The 20,970-nt window shown below is 52.8% G+C and overlaps 1 protein-coding gene across 1 annotated transcript in view; it reads left to right on the top strand.

Moving 5' to 3' along the window:
- dph1 (diphthamide biosynthesis 1) overlaps nt 1-20,970 on the top strand; it is a 56,154-nt gene that overhangs the window by 21,579 nt on the left and 13,605 nt on the right. Inside the window, exons 4-8 of the mRNA XM_086164380.1 lie at nt 7,062-7,183; nt 10,250-10,404; nt 14,748-14,869; nt 17,761-17,829; nt 18,788-18,944. Of these exons, the coding sequence (XP_086020506.1) occupies nt 7,062-7,183; nt 10,250-10,404; nt 14,748-14,869; nt 17,761-17,829; nt 18,788-18,944 (625 nt within the window). The remainder of the gene's footprint in view (nt 1-7,061; nt 7,184-10,249; nt 10,405-14,747; nt 14,870-17,760; nt 17,830-18,787; nt 18,945-20,970) is intronic.

Raw genomic sequence — 20,970 nt, 5'->3', positions numbered from 1 at the left:
TCGACGCCGTCTGCTCCCACCTCGCTAATCCGCTCGCATCTCCGTGTTCCTGGGAGACCCGACGCCGACGTCCGACGCCGCATGTTGAAGTGTCAGCGGCGGCCCGATTTGGCGAGACTCGGTCCTGCAGCTGCCGGAGCCGGCGTTGACGACGGCGAGTGCCTTCCGCGGTCCGTCAGGAGAAGAGGCGGTCCCGCACTGCTGGACGCTCGTCCGCTTTGGGGGAGTTTGATGTTCGTCGTATGAGATTGTGGTCTAAGATCACGAAGCTGTGACGGAAAAGGAGATCACGGCTCCAGGCGGCCGGAGGGAGTTTCCTCCTCGGGATGTCTGGGCTCTCCCTGGCAGATAGGGGGAAGACCTCCGGGTAGAGCTGCTGGTGATGAGGAGGCTCGGGCATCCGGTCGGGACGCCTCCCCGCGAGGTCCGGGGACGCCTCGGGATTTCCCCGGGACAGCTGGGCCGAGCAAAGGGACGGAGGTCCTCGGCCGACGACGCGATCTCAGATTAGCGGGGGAAGATGGATGGCCATATCGTGCTCCTTGTCATTATTCCGCTGGACGTTCGCTGTCGTCCAAAGGATCGTTAAACACCTGCCCCTCCATCGCAGCCCGGGGAAGTAGTCGGGACTAAAGGGTGTGGCGGACGTCGTAGAAGATCTCAAGATCAGCTGGCACACAAACCCGTGGTTTGGCGAGAAGCACCGGGGGGCTCCGAGGGAACGATCGGCGATGTCTTCCACGTAGGACGTCCGGCCGGCAAACGTCTGCGCTCACTTGAGGTCAGAGAACCTTCCAGTTGACCACATCCTGGGGTGGAACGAATCGGTCCATCTCCAGAAACGCTGATCTTGACTCTCTGTAGTTGGGCATTAAAGACAGAAGTAGTCCCGATCGTGATGGGGTCGCTCGGAGCAGCGACCCTCCGACCCCAACAGATCCTGCAGCTAATTTCTGAAGCCCAGATCTGAGATCTGTCCGGAAGAGCGCAGTCGCACAGGATCCTTGCTGTCCGTAGGAGCTCCTCAAGCTCCCAGGCCTGGTGTGGACTGGAGCTCGATGCAGACACCGTACCGCCCGGGGGGGGGATTTTTGTATTCTGCACATAAAGAGTTACCTCATATTTTCTAGAGTTTGTAAAAGTTGAACGCATTATATTAAAACAGCAGTTTCAATGTGAGCTCCGAGCAAAGAGGATCAAAACTGGCTGTGACTCAGCCAGCCGGATCAAAGAGACTCCATGGATCTTCTGGAAACTTCTGACAATCCTAATTATAATATCAATAAGCAGCACCGGAGCGACCGGAGGAGTAATCTGTCGGCGCTCGCACATATTTGGCGCATGGGCTCCTCGTCCGGGGAGCGCGTCGTCACGTCGCGCCGTGATAAAACAAGCGGCGGTGATGTTTGAGGTTAGCTCCCGGAAACGTTAGCGCGGAGAAGCGGCGAAGCCAAATCACCTAACGCAGATCAAGGGCGGCATGTTCTGCAGATGTGTGTCATACGGGGGGCATGTTTGCATACATCTTCTTTTTATCTCCTTGGTTATCGGCAGACACCTTCGCCACGCCAGGGAGGAGCTGCTTAGCTGTGAAAGTAAACACACAAAGACGCGCATCGGAAAGAGATGCCTCTTATTATTACTGTTATTTCCGTCGCTTGCGTTGGGATGCGAAGGCTCGTAAGAACCCTCGGAAAGTACTTCTACAAGCCTCAAAGCGCTGTGGTGTTTACTGCGAACCCCAAAGAGGCCAGTCTTTCACAAACCGTGTGACGTACAAAGGCTCCAGACATTTTCCTCACCTGGCTGGCAGAGCCGGTGCCGAACAAATCCAATCACCGAAGAGGGGAGGGAAGGGAAAACAAAGTGGCTCAATTGCAAAATGAGATTTGCTCTCCCGCTGACTGCAGATGCTACGGGAAGTCTGGTTCGTTTGGCGAAATTGCGACGATGCGGGGTTTTGGTCCGAGCGCTACTCGTATCTTGCACCGGTCATCTCCCGGCCCGAGGAGGAACGATCGCTGCTTTGTTTGCAGTAAATTCCCCAATTTAGTCATTTGTGCGGCTAATTTCCGAACCCAGAGGAAAATGAACGCTTATGACTTCTAAATTTAACATGTGCGGTCGGTACTGGAGATCCGGGGAAATGAATTCAGCGCTCGGCGTGCACATTTCATGAAGGGATGACGCCGTTTGTTGATGGTGACCATGTGCACTTAGGTGAACCCCGGGTAGCATCCATGTTCTGCTGTCCGTTCTGTGCGGAGACCCGGCCGGTTCTCCGATCGGTTTTCGAGCTTGAGTTACCGACGAGTTCGGCGGACGTCACCTTGAACAGCAGCCGTCTTCGGGGAGCGGCGGCGGTGCCGTTGAGGCCTCCTGGCTCGCTTGCTCTTCTACTCCACCACAGGAGAGTCCACTAGGGAATGTAGCCCACGCCTCGGGCATTCACTCGTCCAGCCGCCCACCTCCGGTAGCCGCAGAAATGTTCTGATGCATCCGAGGGAGTTAAAGTTTGATTCCTCACGCTGCACCAGTGAGCCGAGGGGTGAGCTTTGCTAACTCCGCCCTCCCTTAACGCAAGCTAAGCGGTGGTGGCCGCGCCCCGAGGGGAGAAACCTCTGAAACCATTCGCAGTCATTTCCTAACCGCCTGCTCAGTGAATCAATTTGTGCAAGGCAGACATCCGATCACGAGCTCCTCGCTATAATTTGATATCTGAAGGGAGTTTAATCATTCCCACTCTCCCTGAGTGTTTTACACTCTAATTTAATCCGCCGGAATCTTTGTTTTCTTACTACATTAGAATTAAATCTGGTTGAAACAAAGGTGGATTAGTTAAAATGCCGTACCTGCCGACACTCAAGTCCAGTCAGAATTCCCTGATATAGATTTTCATTCATAAGCCGGGTGTCTGATGGCACTTCCCAAGCGGTGCAGATGTGGACCACACTCTTCAAGATGGTCCACAGAAATCTGGCGTTCCCCCGTGAGCGAGCGCAGGGAGGCAGCGGCAAGGAAACCCAGGACGGATCCCAGGTCAATGTGGGCGGCCACGAACGGAGAGAACCAGCGAGACGGATGGACGGAGGGGTGGGAGGCAGAGGCTAGTACCGGTGGAGCTAACAGCTACATGCTAATAGCGGAAACGGCGCTACAACCGCTGTCATTTTCATAAAAGAAGCAGCGATGATGGACAGCTGGCGAGGCGCCCCAGTAGATGGAGGACCGCGAGTTTCCCCGACCAGGTGACGGCGCTCTGAGAGGGGGTCTATTTTTGACCGTTTTTACATTTTCATTATTATTTCCGATATTTTTCGCGTTCGGTCGGAGGTTTTCTTCCGCTTATTACACGATAATGAATAATGTTTCATTGCCTCGGAAAATGGCAGTTGTGTCGAGGCGATGGCATTAGATGGCTTGTGATTTCAAAGTGGAAATTGCAGGCGGCTCCTCTTCAGCAGGAGCTTTATTAAATGCTGTAATATTCCACTGATTGACGGCCTTCGCTGTTTTATCCGTGGTATCTGATGAAGTTGTTTTACCCGTGAATGGCCCTCGCGCCGGTCTCATGCAGCCCTCCTTCCGACGGTCCTAAAGTAAAACCGCTCGCCGTAGAACTTGAGGATTTGGCTGAAATACAAATCATCGACGTCGCTACCCATTCCCCGCTCCGGAGATCCGATTCTCATCTCGTCGGCGCCGTCCGGGACGTTCCCGTCCCTCCGGGATGGATGCGCCGCCGCAAAACAGCTTCCCGAATGGGAGCCCTTTGATTTGATGGCCGGCGTTATTGTAGATCTTCTTCTCGGCCCGCTGACAGCGTCGGAGGCTCGATGGCCGACCATTCATTTCTGGGAAGGAACAGAATGGGTACACAGAGAAGTGGGAGATCACAGAAAAGTTTGGTGCAGTTTTTGTAGTATTACAAAATAGTTTAAGTCCGTTGACTGCGTTTCACGTGCAGGCCTTCCTGTTCACTAACATGGAGTGTCTTCACACCCCGGAGGTGCACAGGTATGCTCTGCCCGTAGTAATAGTGCACCTTTTGAGAGTGTATGAGCGTATGCTGCTGTAGTTCTTCTTCCAGCTGCTCTCTTCAGGGGTCTCCACAGCCAATCATCTATCTTCCATCCAGAAACCTCCTCCAGACCTCCTGGCCGGCAGCTCCGACCTCAGCCTCCTTCCACCCGGATCTTCTCCATCTTTCCTCCGGTGTCCGAATCATCTCGGCCCGACTTTATCTCCACAACGTCTACGGTGTGCCGTCCCTCTGATGGGACCCTTCCTGATCCTCTCCGTCCTCCTCCCTCACAAAGAGGAACCTCCACGTCTCCATCTCTGCTGCCTCCAGCTCTGCCTCCTGTCTTCTCCTCAGCATCTCCAACCCAGACATCGCGGTCTCTCTCGCCTCCGTCTTGCTCGCTCTGAGAGAATCGCCTCCATGTTGGAGGTCCGGTCCTCCGGAGCCAGCTTGAGCTCCGACCGCCTCCTCCTCCAGGTCTTCCACATCAGCAGGCAGCAGACGAATCAAAAGTTGTGTGAGATTTATTCGTCCCGACTTAGTTTGGTGCGGCAGAACGCTCCTCGGGCTTGGGTCAAACCTGTGACGCCGCTTTCTGGGCGACGCCGAGCTTGCATTGCATCACGGCGCTGACAGCTACGCCATTACCGCCCTCTGCACCCTCTGCACCCTCTCCCATCACACCTACACCAGCACCATCCCTCTAAGCCAACGCTGGAGATCCATATCAGCGGCGTCGGGCCGAGGCGCCAGACAAAAACCCCTATAAGCTGACAAATAAGTGATTGGCTTGGTCTCCGGCGCAGCGCCGGTGAAGGATGAGGTCGCTTCGGAATACGAACGCGGCTCGTCCTCCGTCAGCGGGGGTGTTAACGCTCCTCCTCTTGGAGGAGAAACACAAATAATGAAGTCCAAATTCATTCGTTCATCATCTGTACGTCTTGTCACCAAACAACCGTTCACACGTCTGGACAGTGGAGGGTCTCCGTGAAACTCCTGCATGTGTTTGGACTGCGGGAGGAACCCTGAGGAACCCCAAGGAACCCTGAGGAACCCAGTGGAACCCCAAGGAACCCTGCACAGACACAAGGAGAACATGGAGCCTCCACACAAGCAGGGACCTCCTGGCTGCGAGGCAGAAGTGCTCATCTCTGTGCCGTCTCCCTTCAGACTACCTAGAAATTCAGATTGTACTTGTAGATCCCTGATCGGAGTTGGTTGTAAGACCTTGAGAAGACGGGAAGAAACGAGCCGGTTATTCCAGCGGATGAGAAGCTGTGGTGGACACCTGCCAGCGAGGTGCTCACGTACCCGATGGGATGGAGACGGGAGGGTCGCGGCCATGTTATTTCTCCGTTGGTTCGTGGGAGTGAAGGTGTTGCCGGAGTGTTTTGGCTCTCTCAGCCTCCCGTCTGATCTTGGGCTTATCGTCTCGTATCGGCGCGACGCTTTTCTAGAACAAAGATTCGAATCGGCTAATTTCCCTCCCGCATTAGAATGCATGCTAAACAGCTCATTAAGACGGGCTGTTAAGGAGTCCAGAAGCTTCTGTGACATCTTAATTAGATCTTAATGACATTTGAGCTGGAAAAGCTAAACCCGGCCTGGACGGGGAGGGGGAGGCGGAGGAGACGGAGGAGGCGGGGCTTCCCCGCTGAGAAGCACCCAGGAGACGGCGAGCGTCTCTCCACGCCGTCACACCCCGAGCCTGTCGGACTGCAGGAGTTTTAGAAACGGGGTTCGTGACGTTCCTCCTCTCTGTCTTCTCACCTTACTTTCCTCCTCTCGGTACGCGCCGCCTCCCCGCCGCCCGTTAATTCCTGAGGCCGGGCGCCGTCGCACGTCTCATACGAGCCACTTCATCAGATTCCGAGCATTTATTGCCGTGGATTTTTTTTTTTTTTAGGTCCGCGCTGCGTCGATGTGATAGAAGGCCGGGTTTTCCATCTGATGGGATGCAGTGATCCTCCGTCACGCTGCACGGAGCCGTGCGTGGTACGCAGAGCAGCAGCTCCTATATCAGATGATGGTCGGCGTTTATTTTAGGTGCACGTTTATGCAACTGCAGCCGGTGAATTGCGATGCGGCCCGAGATTCTATCCGTGCTGGCGCTGTGTGTATAGACTCTGTTCTCACACACACACACACACACGCTGAAGAAATAGAAATCTAAATCTTGACATGACAGGGTAATTGATTCGAGTGTTTGAAAGCCAATATTTATTTCATGGGATGTGTGCTTCCCGTCTGTGTTTTCCTGGGCTCAGCTGGCCGGCTCTGCCCTCCACTCCCGAGCAGCCATTGGAGGAGGCGGAGGACGGAAACACAAACAGAAGGAACGAAGGCACGGCTGCGAGGAGCTCGGGAAGAGTGCGAACCGCAACGCGTTCGTGAAAACGAGGGAAAATGGCATCTGAAACCCGGCGGGAGGACGAGACCCCGGAAGAAACTGGCCAAGTGGCGGCAGCTTGTATCTGCAGGATACGGACGTTTACCAACTTCCCCCTGCAACCCCTACTTTATTCATTTCACTTAGCCTTTACAGCTTTACTTAGCATTTTATTTCCCCATAAAGTGCAATAAAGGCTTGTTCCCCGGTTCATCCCTTCACACCTCCTCCCGAGACGCCCACCTTTTCCCCGAACCCGAGTTCAAAAGCCAGCGACGCACCGGTTGATTGTCACACCGCGCACGAACCCTCGCCGTCGCGAACGCCGCTCCCGCGTGGCCCGTAGACTTCCTCTCCCTCCGCGGTCAGCATGACGGGCAGCCGGCGTCGTGCTGCTGACACCGGCTGCCAGGAGGAAAGCAGTGTGTCGCCCCGACGTTTATTGACCTGCGTCACACTGTTTTCTACACGCTCCCCACAGTACGCAGGAGGGATCGATTTTTATTCAGCGGGGCCAGACATACGATGAGTATCGATCGCTATTGTAACAAACATCAGGAGGTCTGACATCTGTGATCGGGACCTCTCACAGAGTGTGTGTGTGTGTGTGTGTGTGTGTGTGTGTGTGTGTGTGTGCAAACCTCTCAGATTCACGGAAGCCGACACCATCGTGATGGGGGACGTGACGTACGGCGCCTGCTGCGTGGACGACTTCACCGCCCGCGCCCTCGGCGCCGACTTCATGGTTCACTACGGCCACAGCTGTCTCGGTGAGTCGCCTCCGCCCGCCCACGTGCTTGTGGGCGTGCGTGTTTTCCCGCCGATGCAAAAGGGAAGCGAGCGCTGGCTCGCGCACGGGCCGGGAAAGCTATCGATCCGCACAAATGTACTAGTTAGCGCGACCCCGGCGGCCCCGAGGTGGGCGGGGCCTCAGACCTTTTGGAGCCCGGACATCACATTTACCCGGCAGATCAATGGAGAACATGCATTAGAGGCGTCCTCTGGAAACCTCGGCTGCTCTCCGGCCGCCCCGCCCACCTCCAGCCATCGCAGACTGAACGCCGGAGAAAATGCTAAATCAATTGTTTTGATGCCCCTCTGCCCAGAGGAGCTCACCTCTCCCAAATACCAGGCGTAACAAACGGAATATCAATCATGAGAAGCTTCCTGCTTCTGTGTGTGTGTGTGTGTGTGTGTGTGTGAGATAGTCATGGAACCCCCACGCAACGAGTGTCTTATTCAGGTCCGCTAAACAGCGCTGTGGGATCTTGGGTTGCAGGGACGGTTCCAGGGCTTTGCGGGCGCGTGAAGAATCCGTGCACGTGGAGGTGGCTGCTGACCTTCAGCACGTAATGACGGGGCGCTGGTGTGCAGCGCTGGCTGGGACGCAGACACCTGTGGGAGATGAAAGCTCTGTTGTGACTCATAAAAGCGTTGCGTCCCGGCGCTGCCCGCTCCCCTTTCACGCCGCCGCCCGTCTGTCCTTTTGATTCTCAGTTTCATCATGTCCTCCCCTCGTCGCCGGGCTCCGACACGCCGTACTTTTTGCATTTTTCGCTCTTCCTTTAACTTTGGCCGTTCTGTCGCCTCCCCGAGTTCGTACGGACGCCGTTTCTGACGTCCGTGGTTGTTTTTTTGGACTCGAACGAATCCTCCCGCAAGAGAAGTCCGCGACGGCGCCGACGTTTGTCGTGACGACGCCGGCGCGCAGGATCGGAGGACGGATTTCACGGCGGCTTCGCTTTGGAGGAAACAAAGAAAACAAGGTTTTCTCCACAGTGAAAATAGAAAGCAGACATAATTGTGGCTCTGCTGATTTAGTGGCGGGCCGAGCCCCGGAGCCGGGCGTGCCCCGAAACTCCGCAGAGGTTTGTATCTTCATATTGCGTGCCGTGGAGAAGGTCAGCGTGAAATACTGCTTAATTGGCTACAAAAGTTCAGAAGGTCCCAAAGTACCCCAAAGAGATTTGAGAATTTAATGTTACGCAGACGTGCTCATATATAATACCTGTGTGTGTGTGTGTGTGTGTGTGTCTGCTAGAAAAGGGGGGAAAGAGCCCGGTCTGAATCCCTGTCAAATCTGGTTGCTGCAACTGGACTCGATTTGTTCTCCTGAAGCCGTCGAGGCTCTCGGGTCGTGAAGTTTGTAGCTGAGGATGCCTGGAGTGGATCTCACGAGGGTTTTGACCGCGACCTGGACGTCTGAGAACTTCCAGAGACCTCCTGGATGAACGCCTTCCCTCCTCCCTGCTGGAGCTGAGGCTTTTACCGCACCTTGTTTTGTTTGAAATGTCAGAATGTGAAGTCACTTCTGGAAAAATCGTCCAAATTCAGCCCATGGAGAGGTTAGGCTTTGACGCGGCCATGGCGCGGCTGACGTTCATGTGCGCGCACGTCTTTTTGCACGCGTGTGCAGCTGCGTGGGCCGACCTTCCAGCTGACGTACACAGATGAAGTGCGGCCGTGGTTCTCCGTCCGTCCCCTCGTCCGACGGCGGCGGGGACGGATGTCACGTCCCTGCGCCCTTTACATCTCGGCGCCGCACACAAACAAACAATCCAGAGCGGCTGCATTTATCCCACCCTTTCCAGCCTCGTGATATATGGAACCCCTGGGCCTCTGACTCCACATGTGGCCTGGAGATAACACACACACACACACACACACACACACACAGCTGTCTTTGCGGCTTCCTCCCCCCTTGGCCTCTGCATCTCCAAGCGGCACCAAACATCGACCCCGTAGATGTAATTGAACCAGTTGTCGAGGAAGTTTGACCTGCAGCTTCAGGTTCTTGGACGTGCGCGTGGATGCAGACCTCACTTGGAGCTCCAACGTCTGAGCAGAAGGCTCAGCGGCGTCTTCATTCTCTTGGGGTCCTGGAGAGGATCGACCTGAAGGAGCCGCTGATCTTCTTCCGGCAGCCCGTTAACTGACTGCAGCGTCCGCACGCAACCTTTCTTACCTGACTGCTTCTTTGTCTTCTGCCGGTGGCCTTTCCTCCGTCAGTGTGGGATTTGCTCTTTCAACTTCATCGTCATTATAAATGTTCAAGTCCGGTGTACCATCGAACCTGAAGCGCAAAATCCCTGCAGGTTCAGGCAGAATAGATGAGTGAACTGTATGAAGGTGGTATATGATGTCAGTGATTTCCAGCTGGGGTTCTGAGATCATACGGCGCAGTTGGATACATGCATGACATGCAGTGGATTGTGCACATCGTCTACAAGGAGAAATGTACAGATGTTGAGTTGAACTCGACAGAAATACAGTTGAAATGGACCTTAAATCATGCATGAACAAATATGGACTGGTTGCAGGGAGGTTACCAAGCCAGCGCGGTGGTGAGATTCCCCCCTTCGTTTCCCGTTTCCTTTCTCCGCATCTGATTTCTGAGTGCAAGGTGAAAAGGGAGCAAAGATCATGGATGTTCTCAGCCTCTCCTCTCCTCTCAGGCCTCGCCCACACATTGTTAGGAGTCTCACTCCGAACATCTGCGTCTGCCTCGCAAATGGTCTGTGAAATTAATGGCATTAATAGTAATCGCATGTGTCCTTCCGCGCTCTTTTAATAATTGAGCTTTTTTTTTTTTTTTTTTTGCGCCATTGTACTGGTTACACACACACACACTCACACACCCACCATCCGTTGTAACATTTTCTATAAATATAGAATGTGTGTGTGTGAGTTAATGCGCACGTGTACGTGCAGCCGTGTCTCCGGACATGTGTGCTGTTGTCGGAGGCGGCATCAATAGTGCATACGCGCTGCAGGCTCACCTGACGGAGGCCGTGAATTATTCATCTGTTTTCTCGGTGTGTCTCGGCTCTCTGCAGTCCCCATAGACTCCACCGCGGGTATCAAGATGCTTTACGTGTTTGTGGACATCCAGATGGACAACGCGCACTTCCTGGACACGGTCAGGTTCAACTTCCCCCCCGGACAGTCGCTGGCCCTCGTCAGCACCATCCAGTTCGTGGCGGCCCTGCAGGTAATGAGCCGTTTGTTGGACGCGACCTTTCCTCGCGCCGGTTTTTATTCATTTATTTGTTTATTTTCATCACTTCCTTTTGGAAAAGGCCCATTTTGGCTCAGCTTACCGCCTCCCGGAGGAAGGGCTCATTTAAATGCATCTGTGTAGGTTCGGGCGAAGATGCGACGACATCCAGCATGGGGCCAAATCATTTGAAATGTATAAGTGTGTAGGAGACATGGCTGATTTAAATCGATTAATAATCAATCTTATGCAAACTGTGCTGTTCTACCAGAGATACGCTGGCGGCGTCACGTGTACATGCCTCTAACAGTTATCCTGCGTACGGAGCCCGTCCCTATATTTCTCTTTTCCCGATGCCGCCGTGCACAGGCCTGCGCCCGGTTCAAGTGTGGGTTTGAGCGATCCGGCAAGAGTTATTTTGGACTAGAAAGCTACGATGACCTCTTGATGGCCACGCTCTGCTCCCTGCTCGCCACGTAAACCCCGGCAGAAGCCGTTGCATTGAAGTCCACCCCCCCACCACACACACACACACACACACACCACACACACACCTTCTCTTCTGCCTCCACCGTTAGCAGAACTGAACCCACGTTAGCCGGTTGCTACTTCGGGTGCAGGCAGAGGCTATTTTTACACATGTATGTTGTAGCTAACGCCAAGGACTTTGAGTGCATTGTGTGTGTGTTTGTGTGTGTGTGTGTGTGTTCTTGCTTGTCGTGCACACATTTTCCAGCGTGTGGGCTTGCTGAGGCCGAGCAGGGTGGGTGGAAAAGCCAAGAGTTCACCCTTGTTTTTATTGACCGTTCCAAATTAGCTTTTAATTGTCCAATTTATTCTCGTTCACTCTTGCACGGTAGCTTTTACATTTTATCATTTGCTCTCACTTCCTACCATTTTATTCAAATCCAATTAAAATTAATGCTTCCTGGCTGAACCATTGACGTAACTCCTGGATCAGTCGGGTTTCTTGCTAGCTGTGATACCGTAATGTGGAGGCTCGACTTCATGGCACTTCCGCGCCTTCAGGAAGGCCCAGGAGATGCTGCTAAGGAGGAATCATTCAGATGCAGTCAGCTGCCTCCGCACGCTCCCTCACCGCACTTAAAATTGGACAATCAATAGCGAATTGAAGCCGACACGTTCTCCTTTAATCGAACGTGTTTTGCAAAAGAGAAAATATATCTAATTTGCCGTAACCTAGGAGTTAAGGGACATCGGTTTTTGATTTTCTGATGCCGGCGTGTAATTGGACACTTAACGGAGAAGCCGTTTGATGGCCACTTGAAGCCTCGACAACTTCTGGAGATAGAATAGATGTCGGTAAACTCTGGATCGGTCAATATGTGGAACGATCGGGTTCGGGTGCAACGGAGGGGGGGTTTAATAATCATTAAAACGGGCCAACATTCAGTCATTCATTATCCAAGCCGCTTATCCTGCACTGATTGGGCGAAAGGCGCAGTTCACCCAGGACCAATCACAACCCGTCCATCCGGTCACCCTCTCGTCCGCGGCACAGAGGCGCCCCGAAATTCCCCCTCTCATTGAAAAAGAGACGCCCAACCATTGACGCTCTCGGGGTTTAGATCTCCACCGAAGCTCCTGTGGGAGGAAGCCGGAGGAAGCCGGAGGAACCCCGCGCAGACACGCCGACAACTTTCACCTCCAGCCCGCTTCTTTGCGTCAGTGCCCCATTTAAGATTTCGTATTTCCGTCTTTCTAATCTGCATTCCTTCACTTGCCGTCTATGTTGTTAGATGCTCTGTAATTCCCCGAGGAGCTGTCAAGTGCAGAGCGCTTGAGAGAACACTCACGCAAATACAGGCAATCACCTGCATCAAGGTGCCAGAAGAAAGGCTGGCGTCGGCAGCGACTCCGTGTCACCGCGTCTTTCAAGACGCTCGCGCCTCGCAAAGTGTGGGCTCACCATTCTCACGTAGAAAAAGGGAACGGAGACGGCGTCTCACGCGCCGCACACGGGGGATTGAACATGTGAGCTATCATGTTTGACAATGGAGGACATGCTGAAGCATGTCAGGACAATAAACATTTCACAACGCTTTCATCTGCGCGTTATAGATCCATGATTATAGATATTCGTAGATCCATGCATACATAGATATACGCATACATGGATACAGCGGCCCCTTAAGATAGGAATCATCTTTATATTCCGTTTTTTTAAGATACGGAGCTCGATTCGACCCTCAAATACAAATACGAGAGCGATAAAGTAAAAATTTGAAATTAGCGCACCAAGCTAGCTCACGCTGTGCTGGTCCGATTATCATTTTACATCTTTGTGTATGTTTTTACGAATCATCGTGGTCCCGAAGAAAGCAAGTGGTGAACCCGGAAAATGCTTTTTACGGAAATTAAGCAGAAAAATGATGGCGAAGCACAAAGTTGATTTACGGGTGAGCGATATGAACGTAACGGCAATGCATCCATGATATGAACCATCCTAAAGCAGAAGGAATCCATAAATGCTACGAAGCCTTCCAACAGCTTTACTGTTACGACATCTATACACGACCACATGGAGAGACTACATCTCAGGAGGGTGAAAGAGATCATAACTGGGAATTAACAAATTGTTTTCTGTTTTTTGAAATGGGGAAAATTCATTGAAGATACAAAAAAAAATCAACACACAAACCCACTTCTGGAACCAATTAAATTTGTATCTGAAGGGACCGCTGTTTATGTAAACATAGATATGTATATGTATACATGGATGTACTGTATGTATACTGTACATAGATCTATGTGTACATGGATATACTGTATGTATACATGGATGTACTGTATGTATACATGGGTGTGCAGTGGTTAGATCTGTCTCATCAAGTGAAGAAGGTCCCTGGTTCCACAGGGAGCCATTCTGTGTGGAGTCTCCATGTTGTCCCCGTGTGTGCGTGGGGTTCCTCGGGGTTCCTCGGGGTTCCTCCTGCGGTCCAAACACATGCATGGGGTTCAGCGGGACCCGTGTGCAGAAGTGCGACCGAGAAGGTCCGTGGTGGTGCAGGTCTATCTGCTGGCCTGTGACGGATCCACGGTGAACCCCGGCTCCCGCCGGTGCCAGCCGGGCTCCGGCGGCCCTTCACCCTCAGTGCAGGATCAGCGGAATAGATAATGAATGAATGAATATTAAAAAGGCAATTTCCTGCAGTAGATAGCGTTCCTCCTGGTTGTTTACTTTTTGACAAAGCGGAGACGGACGGCGAGGAGAGCGAGAGCTCCGCTGTTTCCTCCACAGGGCCGATCGGACGCCCTCTTGTTTTTCGGGAGTTTCTTCTTCGCGTGAGGTTTGAATGTCTCTTTGAAATGGAGGATAACTTTGCAGCTCATCTGTAACACATGCAAGGAAATCCTGAAACATTTGTAGCTAATCTGCATAAAAACATGCTAATTATGGGATTAGAGGAGACCAGAGTACGTTTATTGTCTCTGCACAGAGGAGAACAATGAAGCAAAGATCTCCACAACAAGGCTTCCTGAGCCCTTTATATGTAAATGACTAGCGTAAATCAAGGTAGCTCGGTGTGATGCGGAGCTGTCATGGCACCGCAGGTCCCAGCACTTCTTTAGTGTTTGGAAATTGCGTGCGTTGATTCATCGATCCGTTCAACCAGACAGGTTGCGGGAGTCTGGTGTGGCAGCGTTCACTCGTTCATCATGTTATCTCCTGTCCTGAGGGTGCGGGAGGACGGATTTTATTTTGTCCACTCTGAGGGTGTGGATGTCCTGGCCGTGGAGACGTAGCCGCTGTCAGCGGTTAGCTAAAGGTCAGCCTGTGCACGCTGTTACTGCGCACGTAGCGCTGGGTGTGATGGAACAACGGGGTTTCTTCTCCGTCTTCGCTTTCATTTTATGAATTGATGAAGCAGTTCGTATCAGCAGGCAGCTCCCGGTCCGGCTGGCCCGGATGAAATAACAACTCGCGTTTCCCCCGATAAACACAAACCAAGTCCACGTCCGCTGTATTCCAGGCGTTAGACAGTTCCGTGCTCGGCTGTGGAGCTACACCTCCCGGAGGACGTTACCGTCATCATCGGGACGGGTTGTGCGGCTGAAGGTTCTCGGCCCTCCGGGTCCCGGTCAGATCTCATCTCGGCCGCCGGATTTAGTTTCTCTCCGCCTCTCGGAGGAAACCGAGCCCAGTGGCCGAGCTCAGACGGTCCAAGGGGATTTCCAGCGGTGTGAATGAACTTTCCTCGGAGTCGTCTTTTCAGAGAGTAATCCCGTCGCGGGCGAGTTCAAACTGAGCCCTTGGGAGTGACCTCCGCAAAGCCCGTTGATCTTCTGTCCTCCTCCTGTCTCCGATGCACCAGGCCGTGAGCGCGGCCCTGAAGCAGGACTACGAGGTCCTGGTCCCCCAGTGCCGGCCCCTGTCACCGGGAGAGATCCTGGGCTGCACCTCGCCTCGCCTGGACCGCCGGGTCAACGCCATCATGTAAGCAATCCCCGCCTTCTGATTCGCTCCCGGGCTGTTCCACACAAACGTCCAATCAGCGTGGACATCTGCTGCAGAGGTCCTGAAGCAGCCGCGGCCTTGGATGGACGTGTCGTGAGCTGGTGTGTTCAGGCCTGCGTGAAGAGGCCGAGCTCCAGGTCCGAGCCGGACCAGGCTGCGGTCTGGAGTCCAGGCTCTGAGGCCTGAGCTCCGGGCCCTGCAGAGTCCAGGAGATCTCCAGCAGGGTTCTCTGTTTGGGGTTTGCTTTTTTATACATTAACTCTGCAAATGTGAGACTTACCAAAGCAATGTTCATCCAGCCGACGATAAAACGGCACCTCAGCAGCAGCCCTTTGTTTTAGCTTCGCCTTTGAGCTTCGCCTTTTAGCGTCCTGCTTCTGCACCTCCTTGTGGTGGTCTCCTGGATGAAAGCGCCTCCTCGGTGCGGCTACGGCGACGTAAATCGCCTGTTACGGGTTCGCCGGCGGTGGGAATAAAGCGCGCTACCGGGGGACAAACTGCCAGGATCTCAGCAGGTTCACCTCCTCATCTAATGTGCCTGGTGTTTGATGTGAGATGGTGCGTGGAGGACGGACCGGACGTCCTCCCACTCCTTCTCAGACGCCGTAATCTCCCTCTTTCCATCGTGTCCGTCCCCGCAAACACCCATTCTGTAATCCTGTCCCAAACGCAGACGTGCCGCCGACTCGGTCGGCCAGGAGCGAAGCCTTTTCCCTCCTCGTCTCCAGGAAGGAGTTCGGCACGAAGCCGGTTCCTCCAGCAGATCTGGCCGCGCATCTTAATGACACATGAAGCCGTCCTTCATGGCTGTGCTGGGTTCAGACGTCGACAGGCTTTGACAGATAAACCCGGAGTTTATTGTGAACGATCCCGTTCCCCCGTTCATTCATTTTCTACACGGCTTTTTCCGGCGCTCGGGGGTCACGGAGCTGCCGGAGTCGGTCCCAGCTGTCATTTGGGGGAAACCAATCATTCACCCTCTTATTCAAGCGGAATGTAGTGACAGCCAAACTTTCGCCCTCATCCACCCGTGTGGACGGCGTACGCTCTCCGTGAACCTCGGAGGAACCCGGAGAACCCTGAGGAACCCACGCAGACACGGGGAGAACATGAAGACTCGGCACAGGAAGGATCCCTGCGGGAATCCAAGCAGGGACCTTCTCTACGCCGACCCAGATTCATCGGACATGAAAAATGACGATAATCCTAATAATAATAACGGGTTTGAAAGCTTTTCTGTGAACATGTTGGTAACAACCTGATCATTCAGTGTTTTCACACATTCTTCTTCCCTGAGAACGGGTCCGAGTGACGAGAACATCGCATTCCACACCAGCTTCCATGCCTGTGCACGCACTGATGCACGCCGGTGGCATTTCAGTCCAAAGCGGACGAACCGGTGTCGGCGCTCCTCGGTCTCCCGGTCCCGCCCGGCGTGAGGATTACGGTTGGAGACCTCCGAGCCCGAGAACCTCGGATGTTTCCGAACAGTTATTTATTGTCATTTATTTATTTCAGCGCCTGATTTCTCCTGAGCGTTTGTGCAAACATCCCAAAAGGCTGTTTCTCAGGCTTTGCACACTGAGAGAATGTGGTTTTTCTGAAAGCTGTGACGCCGTCTGCCGGCTTGCCGCAGCTCCCATTTGATGATATGAGCTCACACACACACACACACACACACACACACACACACACACATATGTGCTTATAAATAGCACGTTGGCTGGACGCGTCCGCAGGGAGCATATAAGGAACACCACCTACAGCCGGTGTCAAGCAGGCTTAAGCTCCGGCCAGTTAGGCGGTTTAATTGCATGTCTCAGGAATGTGCGTGAGCGTCCACCAGAACCTGCCTCGGCCTCCCGGCAGGAGCACGTTCATGGCGGCAGTTTCCCAAACAAATGAACAACTTCTGCTGAAGTGTGTCTGGAGCTGCGATTCTTGGGTTCCCTGACAGAATTGTTATTTTTTAGAGACGCGCTGCAGGTCAGCCAGATGGAGAGCATTGGTGCAGATTTGAAGGTGACTTGAAGGACGCGGGTGGACCGGCGTCCCTCGCAGGTGAAGATGGCTCAGGGTTTCATTCTAACAAATGAGATCGGCCGTGAGGTCTGCTTTGGAGACCCTGAGGAGACAGCAGGACAAACCTGAGGCATCAGAGATGGTTCCTCTTTGAAGAGGATGGAGAGGATGAAGAAAGCTTCCATCAGAGGGACAGCACATGGTAGATGTTCTGGAGGTAGAGTCACACTGAGATGGTTTGGATAGGGACAGAGGAAGGACGGTGAAGATCTGGATGGAAGGATGCTGAGATTGGAGGAAGACCAGAGAAGGTCTATGCATAGAGGGGAACAGACCAGGGAGACGCTTAGATGGAGGCAGATGATTGGCTGTTGTCCCCAGAAGGGAGCAGCTCAAAGGTAAAGAAGGTTCCCATCAAAGTATCTCAAGAGTCGTCGTATTTTTATGGTATAAAACAAGACGTTCACATCTGCCTGAATCAGAGTGGAGATGATTTCATTGAAACATCTTGCATCTCTTTCCATTGGCTTGTTTTTCATTTCCTCCTGGTGTTTTGTCTTCTGCTTTGCATGCAGAGACGTAACGAAGCTGCCGTGGCGGCGTACGGCCGCTGAACTCCACCTTTGAGCCCCGGCCCGGGTTAATGGGCAGGCCTCGGGCTCCTCTGGCTCCTCGGGCTCCTCGGGCTCTTTGTAAAAGGCGGCTCCGATCCATGAGGGCGTGAACCTGGACGTCGGGGTCGTGCGTTTATAGCTGCCGGCAGAGGAAAGAGCTGGAAAGATCTAACTGGAAATAGTATGAATATAGTTTCAGGGGTGCATACTGAGTAGACATCTTTCTTTCAACAGTTATCTTGGTGATGGAAGATTTCACCTGGAGTCCATCATGATCTCCAACCCAGACATCCCGGCGTACAGGTAAGGTCAATCGCAACTTACCCCCTCCTCACCCCTCCACCCCCGCGCCGCTGGGAAATGGAACATCTCAAAAACGATTTCACGAACCAGGCGGGACGCGCAAGCTAGCAGAGTGTTGGACGTAGCATTAGCTCACGCGGGCCGCCGGTGGTGGAGAGTCCCAACCCTCTCCTGGATCTCCTTCTTGCAAATGACTCGTTCCTCATGGTGTTTCCGCGTGGGCTGGCGCTGAGATAAAGCCGACCCCCGCCCAGGGGAGCGGCTTGGTTAAAGGCCGCCTAATGTCGATTCCACCTTATCGAGCGCCGCCTCTCCACGCGTTCAACAGGAAGATGGTCCAGAGCCCGATGAGATAATTGTGTCTCGTGTTGTGAGACGTTCCATTTCCACTACGGCGGCTAATTGCCAAGACTTAAAAAGGGAGAGGAAAGAAGTGGATAGTGAGGCGACACCGGAGGCAAACATGCTGCGGGCTCGGTTCAAACATTGAAGTTTGAAGAAGCTGTTATGCCGGTAAATATATTGCATTATGCTGGCGAGCCTTTTCAAACCGATCCCTTGCAGTCAGTCACCCCGCTGCCGTGTCACAATCCCATTTTGTCAGGATAGAGTTGGGTTTTAATGAGCTATTGTTTGTATGCAAAGCGAAGGTGTTGTTATCGAGGCATGCACCGGCGCACAGATCGCAGCTTTTTCTCATAAACAAGATTTTAATCTCGAGTGAGGCTCTTTTTATCAGAGAACAGGAGACGAGACACTCTGAAATACATTTTATTTTCCTTAGATAGGATACATCCTGTCATACTTGATGGTTTTTAGTTGATTGTTTTTTGGGGGGCGTGTGTGTGTGTGTGTGTGTGTGGGGGGGGGAGAGAGCTCAAAATAAATACCCGAATGATTAACGTCTTGAACCAAATGCATATTTTGATGGCGTGGTGGTCTTTGCTCGTCCCCGCAGATATGATCCCTACAGCAAGGTGTTCTCGCGGGAGCACTACGACCACGAGGCCATGCGGTCCTTGAGGCTCCGGGCCGTTGACGAGGCCCGCTCGGCCCAGAGATGGGGGCTGATCATGGGCACGCTGGGCCGCCAGGGCAGTCCCAAAGTCCTGGAGGTGAGTCTACTTTCTTTCCAAATACTTGGTCAGTCTATAATGATGGTCCGGTTGTTCTGACCGGGGTTTCGAATGCGTGAAGCGCCGACTGGAGACGTTTTCACGCACGGAAGGTGAGGGTTATCATTCCATCCAGGATGGCCAGGGCAGACATTAGATGTAGGACGGTGAAGGTAATCATTGCATTCAGGATGGTGAAGGTAGTCATTAGTTTTAAGATGATGAAGGTAGCCATTCTATTGAGAGCGATGAAGGTAATCATCCGATTAGAAATGATGTCCTTGATCCCCCGTCGGCCTCGCGGTAGACTCCCGAAGAGAACCAATGCTGTTTACTCCCGAACGGCTGTCACGGTCATGTTTTACCGCACAATGCGGGACGGGATTGTAAACCGTACAACGTTTTGGGGAAAAGAAAGGGACCTTAAGCGTTTCCATTAAAACAAATCCAAAGGCATTCAATCCTCCGGCAGATTTGTATTGTTTATCATTACCTATTATCTCCATCTGCATTCATCCATAGCCCAAGATCACAATTACTCTTAGCACAATGCAGCCATGCATGTTCCATCTACATCCTACATCGGCTTAGCAGCGCAAAGCACTCCTCCGAGGCACACACACACACACACACACACACACACACACACAATGCTCATCCATTATGTGTAACAAGGTCACAGTACACCCAAGTGCGGTAGATGCAGCAACTTTTCTTCAAGAAAACCTTATGAATAGAAAGGGAGGTTTCTTAAGAGCCTCAGGTTTGTCCGGTTGCTTTCATGCAGCTCGTAGAAAACAAAGAAGCTCGGACTCTGCAATCGCAGTCCCTCCTGCTTGGCCAATCTACTGTTTCCTTCTGTTGGGCGCCCTCTTCTTGTGCTTTGGCTAGGTTTGGTTGGTTGGTTGGTTTGGAGACAAAAAGCGAGGCTCTTGAAAGGATAAAGCCCGATATCACAGAGCCATTCCTTCCCAAGGCTGTGTGGTGTCCACCAGGTTCACCCTCGGCATCGCTGACGGAAATAAAGCAGTTCTCTTAGCGCCACTGAATGCCCAAAAGAGGCCAAAACCATTAGAAATAAACAGATATCAGACATTGAAGCAGTGGCCCCGAGTCATTCCAGCTCCGTCGTGGCTTGAAGGCATCGAAGAACATGGATCCAGTAGACGTGGAACCGCCTCCGTGACCGGGCTCGTAACTGGATTTGCTCGTATATCAAATTAAATTTCCCCGTTGAAATGAATACAAACGCTAGGAATCCGTTCCAGCTCCTGGTTTTGTTCCGTTTAATCAAATAAGAAAAATGTACTTAATAAATAACGAATCATTTATAAAAAAAATTACAATGCGTAAGAAAAGCGAATGTATAGAAATAAAGTGCTTTTATTACGTGCTTTAACCTTCAAGAAGTGACAAAGATGGCAGCAGAGGAGATGGTTGGAGAAGGTTTCATTTGTCGCTCTTGTCTTAACTTCACTTACTGGCTCCACCCTTAATGCTACGATACCACGCTAAATGTCACGTGCACACTTTATGTCTAAACTCCATGTATGGACGGAGTGAAGCCGCTCCAGTTTTTAAAACCATCAAATCGTCCCCGGCCGGCTTAGAACGCCTCGTCCGTCCACGTTCCCGCCGTCCGCCTAACGAATCCCTTAAACGCGTCCTGCCTTCTCGCGGACGAGGCTCCCCGTCACCGTATCTCCTCCATCTCCTCGCAGACGAGAGTTTTTCCATGATTCTCTCTGGGCCAGCGAACGGCGGCGGCGCGTCCCGCTGTCTTTAAACGCCACTTCACGGACTGTGGCAGCGATGTTGGTGTCCGATGCTCATCCTGCTCGCTTGTAACTCAGCAAAGCAGAACATCCACGGAGCGACGGCTCGGACCTCGGAAACTCCTCCGTCGATGCACTTGGAAGACCAGGTTCCGCCATCAAGCGAGATTCGTTGACGGCGTGTGACTTCAGAGAGACGTCGAGACAAAAGGTCGAATGATTTGGACCCCGGCGGATGGAGGCGTCTTTGG

Source organism: Fistularia commersonii, chromosome 18 (genome assembly GCF_037954325.1).
Source record: "Fistularia commersonii isolate RoL2024-O1a breed Wild chromosome 18, RoL_Fcom_v1.0, whole genome shotgun sequence".
Lineage (NCBI taxonomy): Eukaryota > Metazoa > Chordata > Actinopteri > Syngnathiformes > Fistulariidae > Fistularia > Fistularia commersonii.
The sequence above is the reverse complement of the archived record's forward strand: the minus strand, read 5'-3'. Positions and strand labels throughout refer to the sequence as shown.